General features: G+C 51.8%; 1 protein-coding gene and 1 long non-coding RNA gene across 3 annotated transcripts in view; one reads left to right on the top strand and one right to left on the bottom strand.

The window, feature by feature from the left end:
• Positions 1-481: 481 nt before the first annotated feature.
• On the bottom strand, positions 482-7,209 carry LOC103565101 (uncharacterized). Its single transcript, XR_011528259.1, has 2 exons — positions 6,867-7,209; positions 482-740 (listed from the first exon to the last, which is right to left on the bottom strand). It is a non-coding gene; the product is annotated as an uncharacterized lncRNA (long non-coding RNA).
• Positions 7,210-8,578: 1,369 nt separating this feature from the next.
• IRS2 (insulin receptor substrate 2) overlaps positions 8,579-12,944 on the top strand; it is a 30,864-nt gene continuing 26,498 nt past the window's right edge. The window contains exon 1 of one of the 2 annotated variants that reach the window (XM_008507498.2): positions 8,579-12,722. In XM_008507498.2, coding sequence (XP_008505720.2) covers positions 8,714-12,722 — 4,009 coding nt within the window. In that variant the 5' untranslated portion in view covers positions 8,579-8,713. The remainder of the gene's footprint in view (positions 12,723-12,944) is intronic. The other variant, XM_008507499.2, reaches the window with a different exon arrangement.

Here is a 12,944-nt window from a genome sequence, read left to right as displayed (position 1 = left end):
AAGCAGATGGTCCTCATACGGTAGACCCAAGCAGGATCAGTAGTGTAAAATATTAGCTTAAAAAAATTAACCTAAAAATAGACTAAATAGAATTACTAATGTTTGACTAATTAATACAAATTTCCATGAAATGAAATTTAGAGACTTTATTTACTATTTTCCTCCCTTGTGAAGTGTTGAGCTGGTAACTTGGAAAGTATGCACTGCTGTAAGCACCCTTAATCTCTTTTACATGGACGTGCCTCATTTATAAAATGGGCACTTGGTTATGATCACAAAAATGTTTTAATTATGCATTATTATGTTTGAAACCGTAATCCGATCATGACCAGGAACACCATCCAGAAAAAAACATGGGGAGACAAAAAAGGGTTTCCCTCTCCTGTGAAATTAGCTAGATTGCAAACACCATTTTGAAGAGAGAAAAGTGAACTTGTTTAAGAATTTAAAGGAAAAAAAAAAGAAGCAGTGAAAGCAGTCGTGAGATAACAACAGCAAATAGTTTAATTATATTTAAGAAACATTTTGAAGTGAATGACGTGGACTTCAATACCACCGAAAATGGAGTCGTTACTCTCCGACCAGATGCGGAATAAGCCTGGAGCAACGGCAGCGACGCTTCTGCGGGAGCACAAGCGTTGAAGATACCCAACAGCTCAGGTGGATGCGCCAGAGGCCGCGCGAGGCTGCGGTCCTGCAGACAGCTCTCCGGGTCACTCGCCAATCAACTTAAATGTCAACTGCTCAACACCAGACATCATAAAATAAAATAAAAAAACAAAAAGACCTTTAAAACAAGATTAATTTTAAAGTTGCCTCGATTTACCTTTTACTTGTTCTCACTTACTCCTTTACTCTCTCCTAAAATTTTAATCAGAAGATAGATCTAGTTAAGCAAGATGAAATTCAGTTGTTGTTTTCTTACCACATCTTCATATCACCTTTTCCCGGAATTTCCCTGAATATCTAACCTGATATTATGTAGACACTTTGTGAAATCTCCTAGGCTCAACGATGAAAATCACTTTCTCTACCATATATTATTAGTGAAGAAGAGGCTAAAATAGCAACACTAGGAATTTAAATAAAGCATTAAGAAAATTAAGAAAATACCAGATGATGGTTGTAATAACATCTAACAATTTTTGTTTCCAAATTATACGTATTATATGTATATGTTACAATATTGTAACAAAAGGTACAGGAAAAAAGAAATTTCTCAAACAAAAATCATTTAAGGAAAATAGTGCCTTATTATTTAGATAGAAAACCAAACAGCCAAAGACCTATGTACTAGATAATTCCTAAAACGTGCTTGATGATTAAGAAATACTTAACGCATGTTTAGTAATTCAGTGCTGGCTGGTTTTTATATTTTAAATTGAGAAGGATATAAATTCACCTGCATAATACAGGATATTCCTACTTTTCTATTAATCTATAACTGAAAAATAATGTGACTTGAAACAATGGGGCTCAATGACAATCTGCATATTAATTTCCTTCTTCATTTGTACTGTGAGGGACACGGGTACATTTTGAAATTGTAATACACTTTTAGTGCATAGAAGTTTTAGAATCGGGTGCATGTTTACCAAACTAAAAACAGCAAAATATCAAGTCTCAAAATAGCAACATATTTCATTTTCTATGTGCTTTTTAATAGCAGTGGGAAATATGACTTTTTAATTCTTACTATTTGCTGCCTATAGAGACATTCTTGCAGTACAAAAATGTAATTTTAAGAAATTTTCAATAAATAATTCTTTTTTCCCTCTCTCTTTTAGCAGGACGATAGGCTGACATCTTAACAAAGAATTAGCAAATACGAAAATGCAGGCTGATGTTTACACTTCCAGCAGTAATTCTCAGAATGTGTTTATCTGAACTGAAATCTCCATTTAACATTTAACAGCCAGTGGGAAATGGCAATAAGTGCTATCTGCTTTAATTTCACAAGTTGTTGCTTTATTTATTTTCTTGAGAACCTCACTAATCCATATTTCCCCATGTTGCTTAGTTTAGTTAATATCATTTGTGCTATAAACGTTCTAAACAAGGCAAAAAAATATAATACCCATGCAGAGAGCTAATCATTCTTCTTCAACATTGTATGTGGGCTCACAGGACAGGTTACCCAGAAGGGGAATTAAAAGATCTACGCTCTATTCTCAGTTGTGTTAGAATCATGGAATATTGGCATTATGGGAGATTATAATATTTTTTATTTATTCCACAGACTGGTAGAATCAAATGCCATAACATACATAAATACATTAATAACTACTCTCTCTAGTTATTACTATTATTATTGCTGTTTCATGTAGCAGCTTTTTTTTCATGCACAGATAAAGGACACGTTTGGTAGCAAATATATCAAGTCTTCTGACTCCTTTACTCTATTTGGATAACTCAGCTCTAAATACCACCGCTAACTGAATATCTCTATTATTTGCGTTGCCTAAAGATTAAGACTAAAGCAATTACGAAAGAAGATGTAATTTATACATTTACAGTTGATAAATAAGTCATGAGTACATAAGTTCAAATTATTTTAATAACAAAGATAGCCACATTTGATACTTATTAACTGCCATTTGTTATTTATAGTTTAAAACATATTTTTGTTATTTATTATTTTTAAAATATATATATTTTTCCCATCCATAGTTTCAGATTTTGCTTTTCAGCATCTCTCAAGATGACTTTGGCTTATTGTAAAAGCATTTGAGATTGATAGGTCAATTTAGTGGAGAAAAACAATAAAAAAGTTTGCTTGCAAGACGAGGAAATCTTGATTGTAACTCTTAGGTTTCCTCTGTAAACATTCCAAAATAACCCTTTGTTTAGATTCTTGTTTGTTTTTATTTTGTAGGCTAGATAATATTATAAAATCTCTAAAATCTTAGACATTCATATACATTTTTTATAAGACAGCTGCTCTTGGTAAGTAAATATGCAAATTGAGATATAAAAGGTATTAAAAATATGAACATATTAGTTTGACATTTACCCAATTATTTAAAAAATCAGTTCTTAAACTTCCTAACGTGTCCATGCCTCATCTGTCATCTGATGTTACCCTTAGTCCCTCATTGTTGGTATTTCTTTGTTTCATCTCAAATTGTTTCTATCAACTTATTTAAGGATTTGTGCAAAGCAACTGTGTGTTAGGCTGCAGCCAGCCTTCCACCAAAGCAGCCACCACTCTGGCTGCGACAACTCGCACAAGAGCCACTTCTGCCTTGGGAGGAAGCATTACCAGTTGGTGGCAGCATTCACAAGAGCGGGTCACATTTCCGCTGTTATCTTTAGGTTGGATTTCAAAACAACTCTAGCAAACAGACTTAAAGGCAAACCTAGAAACAGCACGTGAACAACTGCAAAAAAGTGGAAGGTTTCTGACTCCGATCCAGTTCCACAAAACACTAGAGCATCTGGCGAAAAGTGGGGTGGCTCGTGTCCTGTTTACCTCCTGAGCAGTTTACAAAAACAGGGTGAAGGCTGCTCCTACAACAAACAGCGGGATCAATGAGCCCCGGCTGATCTTTCCCCTCCCAGCACTTTCGCTCTGTTCAGGGACATTCCCAGCTATCCTCACTGCTCACCCTCCTGCCTTGAAATTGAAATAGAGCTGTGTCATTTTAGAGACTTTTTTTTAATGTCATCTGCTCATGATCTACAGATTGAGAAGCAGACAATTTTGTTCTGCTCTGACAGAAACAAACAAACCCACAAACAATGTTTTAACCCAGCAGCCAGAACACTAACAGCAAGCACTACACAGGGCATCAATTTAGTCCGGCAGAACCCAAGTGCTCTATGTCACAGGGCCAAGCATCCCGAGGAAAGGCATGTCCTAAAGAGGAGCACTTTCGTTTTTTTTTTATGATTCAGCAATGCTATACAGTCATTAATGCAAAATTTTTATTCCTATCATGGAAAGTCTTTTGGGAAAGCTTTTTTTAAATCTAGAAATACATCCTCAAAATTCAAACACAACAAAATCCAGAGGCGAATTAATAAGAATTTTAAGTTACTAACTGCAGTCACTTTTTAATTGGTTGTTTGGGTGTTTATATTTTTTCAACACAATTATATTTAAAATGAAAATGTTTTGAATATTGGGTCGCTGTACTTGTGCCTACTGCATAACTGAGTATTTTTCTAAACGGTATTAATTCAATTCCTACACTTTTCAGAAGGATTCTTACTTTAAAAGTTACAGTTTTGCTCCAGCACATGTGCATATGAAAGATCATTTACTTTACAAAACCCCTCCACACTTCAAATGAATACTGAAGAAAGAGACTACTTAAAATATACCAGTATTTTTAATGAGCAAAATAAAGACTGAAGTGGAAAGCCCTTAAAACTTTCAAGGAACTGATACAATCTATTAACAAATCCTGATTCCTTAAACATTTGCAAAGCTATGCATGAGTAGTGAATGATCTAAACAGCAGTGACATTCTCTCATGTAAATCATTCTGTTGCACAGAATTAGCAGAATTAGCGTGTTACAAAATTCTTGTGAAATTTCAGTTGAAACATATTAGCAAATATATTTGTCGGGAAAAAAAAACATAGCTGCTAAAGTGCAGGAAGTTCCTTTATGAATTCTGCATGAGGAAAGTGTCTGCAATGTTCATTCATCAGAGAAAGGGAACATTTATTACATGAGCCACTGGAATACATTATTTTATAAAGCAAAACGTGATGGAATGGCGCTACTCTTTTTAAGGACTAAATATATCCCTGGACATAAACCTCTGAAGTTAAAATCCCTACCTCCTAGAATACATTTTAAATTAAGGTTATTCTAACAGGTCATATAGTATTCCACTCAACGACCTGCTTAGTCAGTTTTTAGATTGAGTTCATCTAGATAGAAAATAATGTCAAACAACTACAGGGTTAAGAATTAACAAGAAAAAAACCCTCACAAGTACTGAAATGTTATCTACTTTTCTCATCCTATTCACGTCTTTCTCATGTGAAACAGGGAAGAGAAGTAATGGTGCTGACTATTCTTATTAGTAGGAGTAGGATTTGTATGATGGATTCGTGATACATTTTTAATGTTGACATTTTTATGAAATTGACTACTTTATGAAAGGTAATGAAATTATTCCAAAAAGGTCTTTTTGTTTTAATAAAAGAATCATTGCATACAATTCTATGTAAAAAAAAAAAACCAAAACAAACAAAACAAAACAAACCAACAAAAAACACTCTTTGCTAAAAGATATGGCCATTTTGTCATCTGTGAAAGGAAAGAGAACTTCCAACGAAAGATCTTGGACCATGAGAAAAAATTTCATCCAGGCTGCTTGCTGGCAACAGGCCATGCACGAAGCTCCCGGCCCTGTGTGGAGAGCAGGTTGGCAGATGTTATTAGCTGACTTTTGCTGAAAAAGTATGGGAGAACAGTTGGATCATCACAAGGTGTCGAACAAGCTTTAAATAAATAAATAGCTTATTTGGCAATAGAAAGGGAGAAAGACAACGAGTTCCCGCATCGAGGAAGAAGACTGGGATCCTTCTATTTACAGAGCTCCTTACTGCTGGCTTCATGGACTGATTTCTTAATGAGAATGGAAATTGTACTCCCACACTTGTGTTTGCAGGTTCTAGGACTGCAGAATGACAATTAGTTTGCAGTTTTGCTGTAGGAGACTTGTGATCTTTAGGGTATGAGAACACTGCTGATGTAGCTGATACTTCTTCACACTTCCCTCTTCTGCCTCTAAGTTGGTGACTGAGGCAGCAGGAGGGGAAAGTGCCAACTGCCAGCTTAGAGTTTCTGACACCTTAACTTGAATGCTGGCATTTAACACTAGAATAGCCCTAAGGGAACAAACAAACAAACTCAAGATGACACTTGTTAACATCTGAGGGGCACAGCAAATAAATATTCAATGAATATATGAACATTTGAGTTTGCATATAAAAAGGCAAAAGCAAAAAGAAAAGAATGAAACAATTGCAAGAGATTCTTTCTCCAAAGAAATCATTATGGCATGATGCTGAAAAGAACTTGTTCCAAGGTCATCTGCTAGTTAGGGTTACTGAACTAACAGGCAGGCTCATTTACAGCCCTGAGAAAGTGGGATGCAAATGATCAGAAAGCCAAAAGAGTTGGGCCACATTTTCTTCAGGCTCCTAGATAAGAATCCCTTATCTCTCCTTTCTGAGTAGACACATTGCTAGGCAACATTTGTTAACACAGAGAGGGCAACAAGATCTAAAAAGAATAGAAAACTAAAGCACAACGTCCATAAAGGTGGTGCCCCCAACACACACACAATCACACACACACACACACACACACACACACAAACACATTCCTAGAGGTCTTTTCTAAAGTATGGTTTAAAATGGAGGATCAACTTTAAGTCTATCTCTTTGAGGCAAATTCTATTATGATATTTGCTTCACTGCCTGTTCTTCCCAGATTTATGCTACTGGTCAACAATCTTAACTGTATACACGCTAAGAAATGAAAAAGCTAAGATTTTGGGGTAAGGAGGGTTCTCTTGGCACATATTTACTAGCAGAATCTTAAAGTCACATTCTTACGAATACGTTACGATATCTATTACCCTTTAAAAATTACAACCTTAAATTATTTTCTTTAAGATTTCATTACATTTAAAATTAAGATTTTGATATACATAGAGGGCATTCAAAGGCAAACTTCCAGGAATTAATAAAAAATAACCAACATTATTGTTTCAAATTATTTCATGGAGATAAAAAATTAAAAAAAAAAAAAAGAAAAATAATGACCAGGCTTGTTTTGTTAGCTTCTTAGTTTTTGCAGGACCTGGAGTCTGCTCGGATCTGAACTCGGGGACTCTCACCCTCATCAGTTGCCCTCACTTTGTCATTTAGAAGATGCGACTCCATGGGTCCTTATTTGTAATCGACTTTGGAAGTCACCAAAGCCAAGCGGATGTAAAAACTCGAAGCACTTCTTCAAGGGCATCCTCAACGCGGCAGTCGCTGCCTGGGAAGGGCGGGCGCCCAGGTCTGAAGCCGTCCACGTCTGGCACCTCCGCGCGCGGTGCAGAAGGTCTGGTGGGAGGAGGGCATGCCGCCGCGGGGACCCGGCTCCTGGGGCTGTTTCCTCGCTGGAGCCCGCCCTCTTCCCGGCACTATGGAAACTGCATTTTTCTACGCCTGCTCGTCCTCCTCCTCTTTCTCCTATTACATCCCAAACAGACATTTCAACTTCCTGAGAACCTGACAAGTGAATGGCGCTGATGACGCCCCGGAAAGAGCCCACGACCCGGCTGCGGGGGAAGGGCGCCCCCGAGCGGGTAGGACCCCGGGAGCCACCCTCGGCCAGCGAGGCCGGACTGGGGGCGCCGCGCCCGCGTCCCTCCTGCACCCCGGCTCTCCTTCCAGGAAGGGGCGCGAAGCTGCTATCGATCCAGAGCTCACCGGTGACTAATGTGATGCTCGTAAACAAGCCAAGGGCCGGGCACCCGGGAACCACCCAAGCGCAAACCCGCCGCGGGGAGCGGGTGCGCGCCCACCCCGAGTTTGGGCGCCTGATCGGCTCGCCTAAGTGTGTGTGTTGAGGGGCGGGGGTTACCAGAGGGCAGCCAAGTTCATTGCCCCTTCTTGTCCCCCGCGAGTGGGGCGGCGGCGGGGCTTTGCGAAGCCCGAGGGAGGTGCTGCCGCCCCCTTTCCCGCGCCTACCCCGGGCGGGCGGCCTCGGCCCTTGATCTCCGCCAGCCTCCGCCCCCTGCAGTGTCCCCTCTCCGAGACCCCTCCCTGGCGGAAGCTCCGAGCCTAATTAATTGAGTCAAAGGCGGGAGGAAAGGGCCCTCCGGACCGCGGCCGGCCCCTGCCCCTCCTGCGCGCCCCTTTTCCCGCCCTGGGTGGCATCTCCTCCGCCGGCATCCACAACGAGCCTCTGATTAATGAGGCTCGGGCCGGCCCCCACCCCGCCCGGGCCCCGGCCTCCGCAGGAGGGGGAGGGGACGGCGGGAAACGCGGCCCGGGGAGAAAGGGGGGCGGGGCGGGGGCGCGCGGCCCGCCCCCCCGCGCCCCGCGCCCATTGGCCACGCGCGCCGTCCGTCGGGGGGCGCGGCGCCAATACGGGCGGCGGGGCGGGGCGGTCGCGCCGTGTGTGCCTGCGTAACGCCGAGTCACATGTTGTTTTGCTCTTCTTAGTTCAGTCACTCGGTGCGCGATGTGTTACTCACTGTGCGGCGGGGACCGCGACGAGCCCGGGTCGCCGTTGGCAGCAGCACCAGAAGCAGGAACCCCGGCGGCGGCGCAGACCCCGAGTGCCCGGGCGTACCCCGGCACCCCAGAGCGCGGCGCGGCGGCGGGACCGGTGCGGCCGCGCGCGCCTTAAGCTCGGCCCCGCGGCTCGGGGACCCTGACTCTCGGCCCAGCCTGCGAGTCCCCAGGCGCCGCCCGAGAGCCCGGGAGGCAGCGGCCGAGGGCAGCCGGGCCAGGGGGCGGCCACCGCCCGCGCCGGGCATCCTCTGGGGCCCCGGAGCGCGGAGGGCGCTGCGCCACCGCGCAGTGCCGGCCCCCGCGGGCCTCCCCGAGCCTTCCCCACCTCCTGGGCCCGAGGGACGCGCGCTCCGGCGGGCGAGCAGGGGGGAGGGAGCCGCCCCCGCCCGCGCCCCCTCCGCTCCCCCCCAGCCCCGCCACGCCGGGCCGGGTGGCGCGGCCCGAAGCGCCCGCGATGGCGAGCCCGCCGCTGCACGGGCCCCCCGGGCCAGCGGGCGGCGACGGCCCCAACCTCAACAACAACAACAACAACAACAACCACAGCGTGCGCAAGTGCGGCTACCTGCGCAAGCAAAAGCACGGCCACAAGCGCTTCTTCGTGCTGCGCGGGCCCGGCGCGGGCGGCGACGAGGCGACGGCGACAGCGGGCGGGGGGCCGGCGCCGCAGCCGCCGCGGCTCGAGTACTACGAGAGCGAGAAGAAGTGGCGGAGCAAGGCGGGCGCCCCGAAGCGGGTCATCGCGCTCGACTGCTGCCTGAACATCAACAAGCGCGCCGACGCCAAACACAAGTACCTGATCGCCCTCTACACCAAGGACGAGTACTTCGCCGTGGCGGCCGAGAACGAGCAGGAGCAGGAGGGCTGGTACCGCGCGCTCACCGACCTGGTCAGCGAGGGCCGCGCGGGCGCCGGCGACGCGCCCCCCGCCGCCGCCACCGCCGCGTCCTGCAGCGCCTCCCTGCCCGGCGCCCTGGGCGGCTCGGCCGGCGCCGCCGCGGCCGATGACAGCTACGGGCTGGTGGCGCCCGCCACGGCCGCCTACCGCGAGGTGTGGCAGGTGAACCTCAAGCCCAAGGGCTTGGGCCAGAGCAAGAACCTGACGGGCGTGTACCGCCTGTGCCTGTCGGCGCGCACCATCGGCTTCGTGAAGCTCAACTGCGAGCAGCCGTCGGTGACGCTGCAGCTCATGAACATCCGCCGCTGCGGCCACTCGGACAGCTTCTTCTTCATCGAGGTGGGCCGCTCGGCCGTCACGGGCCCCGGCGAGCTGTGGATGCAGGCCGACGACTCGGTGGTGGCGCAGAACATCCACGAGACCATCCTGGAGGCCATGAAGGCGCTCAAGGAGCTCTTCGAGTTCCGGCCGCGCAGCAAGAGCCAGTCGTCGGGCTCGTCGGCCACGCACCCCATCAGCGTCCCCGGAGCGCGCCGCCACCACCACCTGGTCAACCTGCCCCCCAGCCAGACGGGCCTGGTGCGCCGCTCGCGCACCGACAGCCTGGCCGCCACCCCGCCGGCCGCCAAGTGCAGTTCCTGTCGGGTGCGCACAGCCAGCGAGGGCGACGGCGGCGCGGCGGCGGGGACCGGGGCGGCGGGCGGCAGGCCCGTGTCGGTGTCGGGGAGCCCCCTGAGCCCCGGGCCGGTGCGCGCGCCGCTGAGCCGCTCGCACACCCTGAGCGGCGGCTGCGGCGGCCGCGCGGGCAAGGTGACGCTGGCGCCGGCAGGGGGCGCCCTGCAACACAGCCGCTCCATGTCCATGCCCGTGGCGCACTCGCCCCCGGCCGCCACCAGCCCCGGCAGCCTGTCGTCCAGCAGCGGGCACGGCTCGGGCTCCTACCCGCCGCCTCCGGGCCCGCACCCGCACCTGCAGCACCCCCTGCATCTCCCCGCGGGCCAGAGACCCTCCAGCGGCAGCGCCTCGGCCTCGGGCTCCCCCAGCGACCCCGGCTTCATGTCCCTGGACGAGTACGGCTCCAGCCCTGGGGACCTGAGAGCCTTCTGCAGCCACCGGAGCAACACGCCGGAGTCCATCGCCGAGACCCCCCCGGCCAGGGACGGCAGCGGGGGGGAGCTGTACGGGTACATGACCATGGACAGGCCCCTGAGCCACTGTGGCCGTCCCTACCGCCGCGTCTCAGGGGACGGGGCCCAGGACTTGGACAGAGGGCTGAGGAAGAGGACTTACTCCCTGACGACACCTGCTCGGCAGCGGCCGGTGCCCCAGCCCTCCTCCGCGTCCCTGGATGAATACACCCTTATGCGGGCCACCTTCTCCGGCAGCTCCGGCCGACTCTGCCCGTCCTGCCCCGCGTCCTCTCCCAAAGTGGCTTACCACCCCTATCCCGAGGACTACGGCGACATCGAAATTGGGTCCCATAGGAGCTCCAGCAGTAACCTGGGCACGGACGATGGCTACATGCCCATGACCCCTGGCGTGGCTCTCATGGGGGGTGGCAGTGGTAGCTGCAGGAGTGACGACTACATGCCCATGAGCCCCACCAGCGTGTCTGCCCCCAAGCAAATCCTGCAGCCTCGCGCTGCCGCCGCCGCCTTGCCCCCCACGGGAGCTGCGGCGCCTGCGCCCGCCTCCGCGGCCGGCAGGGCCTTTCCAGTGAACGGTGGCAGCTACAAGGCCAGCTCCCCGGCCGAGAGCTCCCCCGAGGACAGTGGGTACATGCGCATGTGGTGTGGCTCCAAGCTGTCCATGGAGAACGCCGACAGCAAGCTGCTTCCCAACGGGGACTACCTCAACATGTCCCCCAGCGACGCGGGCCCCTCGGGGACCCCGCCCGACTTCTTCTCCGCAGCCTTGCACAACAGCGGGGAGACGCTCAGGGGCGTCCCTGGCTACTGCTACAGCTCCCTGCCTCGCTCCTACAAGGCTCCCTACACCTGCGATGGGGACCACGACCAGTACGTGCTCATGAGCTCCCCCGTGGGGCGCATCCTGGAAGAGGAGCGACTGGAGCCGCAGGCCAGCCCGGGGACCACGCCGTCGGCCAGCGCCTTCGCCACCGGGGCCGGTGGGGGCGGCCACACGCAGCCTCCTCACCCAGTAGTGCCTTCGCCCGGGAGGCCGAGTGGCGGCGGCAGTGGCCGCCCGGAGGGCTTCCTGAACCAGCGCTGCCGGGCAGTGCGGCCCACGCGCCTGTCCCTGGAGGGCCTTCCGACCCTGCCCAGCATGCACGAGTACCCTCTGCCGCCCGAGCCCAAGAGCCCCGGCGAGTACATCAACATCGACTTCGGCGAGTCAGGAGCGCGCCTGTCGCCGCCGGCCCCTCCGCTGCTCGCCTCGGCGGCCTCGTCCTCCTCGCTGCTGTCCGCCAGCAGCCCAGCCTCATCCCTGGGCTCGGGCACCCCGGGCACGAGCAGCGACAGCCGGCAGCGCTCCCCGCTCTCCGACTACATGAACCTCGACTTCAGCTCGCCCAAGTCTCCCAAGCCGGGTACCCAGAGCGGGGACCCTGTGGGCTCCTTGGATGCCCTCCTGTCCCCCGAGGCCTCGTCCCCGTACCCACCGCTGCCCCCGCGCCCTGTCGCCCCCTCCTCCTCCCTGCAGCCGCTGGCCCCCCCTCCGCCACCCCCAGGGGAGCTGTACCGCCTGCCTCCAGCATCCACCTCCCAGGGCCCCGGCGCCGCCTCCTCTTCGTCCTCGGAGACTGGGGACAATGGTGACTACACCGAGATGGCCTTTGGCGTGGCTGCCACCCCGCCACAACCCATCGCGGCCCCCCCCAAGCCAGAAGGTGCCCGCGTGACCAGCCCCACGTCCGGCGTGAAGAGGCTGAGTCTCATGGATCAGGTGTCGGGGGTCGAGGCCTTCCTTCAGGCCAGCCAGCCCCCAGACCCGCACCGAGGGGCCAAGGTCATCCGCGCAGACCCGCAGGGGGGCCGCCGCCGCCACAGCTCCGAGACCTTCTCCTCGACCACCACTGTGACCCCCGTGTCCCCGTCTTTCGCCCACAACCCGAAGCGCCATAACTCGGCCTCTGTGGAAAACGTTTCTCTCAGGAAAAGCAGCGAAGGGGGCGGCGGCAGCATCCTCGGTGGGGGAGATGAGCCCCCTGCGTCCCCCCGCCAGTTGCAGCCACCGGTCCCCCAGCAGGCGCGGCCGTGGACACCGAGTCAGCCTGGTGGCTTGGTTGGCTGCCCCGGCGGCACTGGCTCTCCAATGCGCAGGGAGACCTCTGCCGGCTTCCAGAACGGCCTCAACTACATCGCCATCGACGTGAGGGACGAGCCGCCCCCGCAGCAGCACCCGCAGCATCCACAGCATCCGCAGCCGGGAGACAAAAGCGCCTGGGGCCGGACCCGGAGCCTTGGGGGTCTCATCAGCGCCGTGGGGGGCAGCAGCACGGGCGGGGTGTGTGGGGGGCCGGGCCCTGGTGCCCTGCCATCCGCCAACACCTATGCCAGCATTGACTTCTTGTCGCATCACCTGAAGGAGGCCACGGTTGTGAAAGGTGAGGCCCTTGGGGCTTGGGCGGGTGGGAGGAAGCGTGGGAAAGTGGGTGAGCGTCTGTGGATTCACTCCTTTTCCTTTCTCTGGTACCTTGCTCTAAATGCCAAAATATTGGCCCAAGCTTCTTGTTTTGTTTTACTTTTGGCTCCCGTCTCCTCCTGGTTCCCCAAAGACCTTGCCAGGAGCAATCAAGTCGTCTTTGAGTTGAACGTGAAGCTTCCGA

The sequence above is a fragment of the Equus przewalskii genome, chromosome 16, assembly GCF_037783145.1.
Source record: "Equus przewalskii isolate Varuska chromosome 16, EquPr2, whole genome shotgun sequence".
Lineage (NCBI taxonomy): Eukaryota > Metazoa > Chordata > Mammalia > Perissodactyla > Equidae > Equus > Equus przewalskii.
The sequence above is the reverse complement of the archived record's forward strand: the minus strand, read 5'-3'. Positions and strand labels throughout refer to the sequence as shown.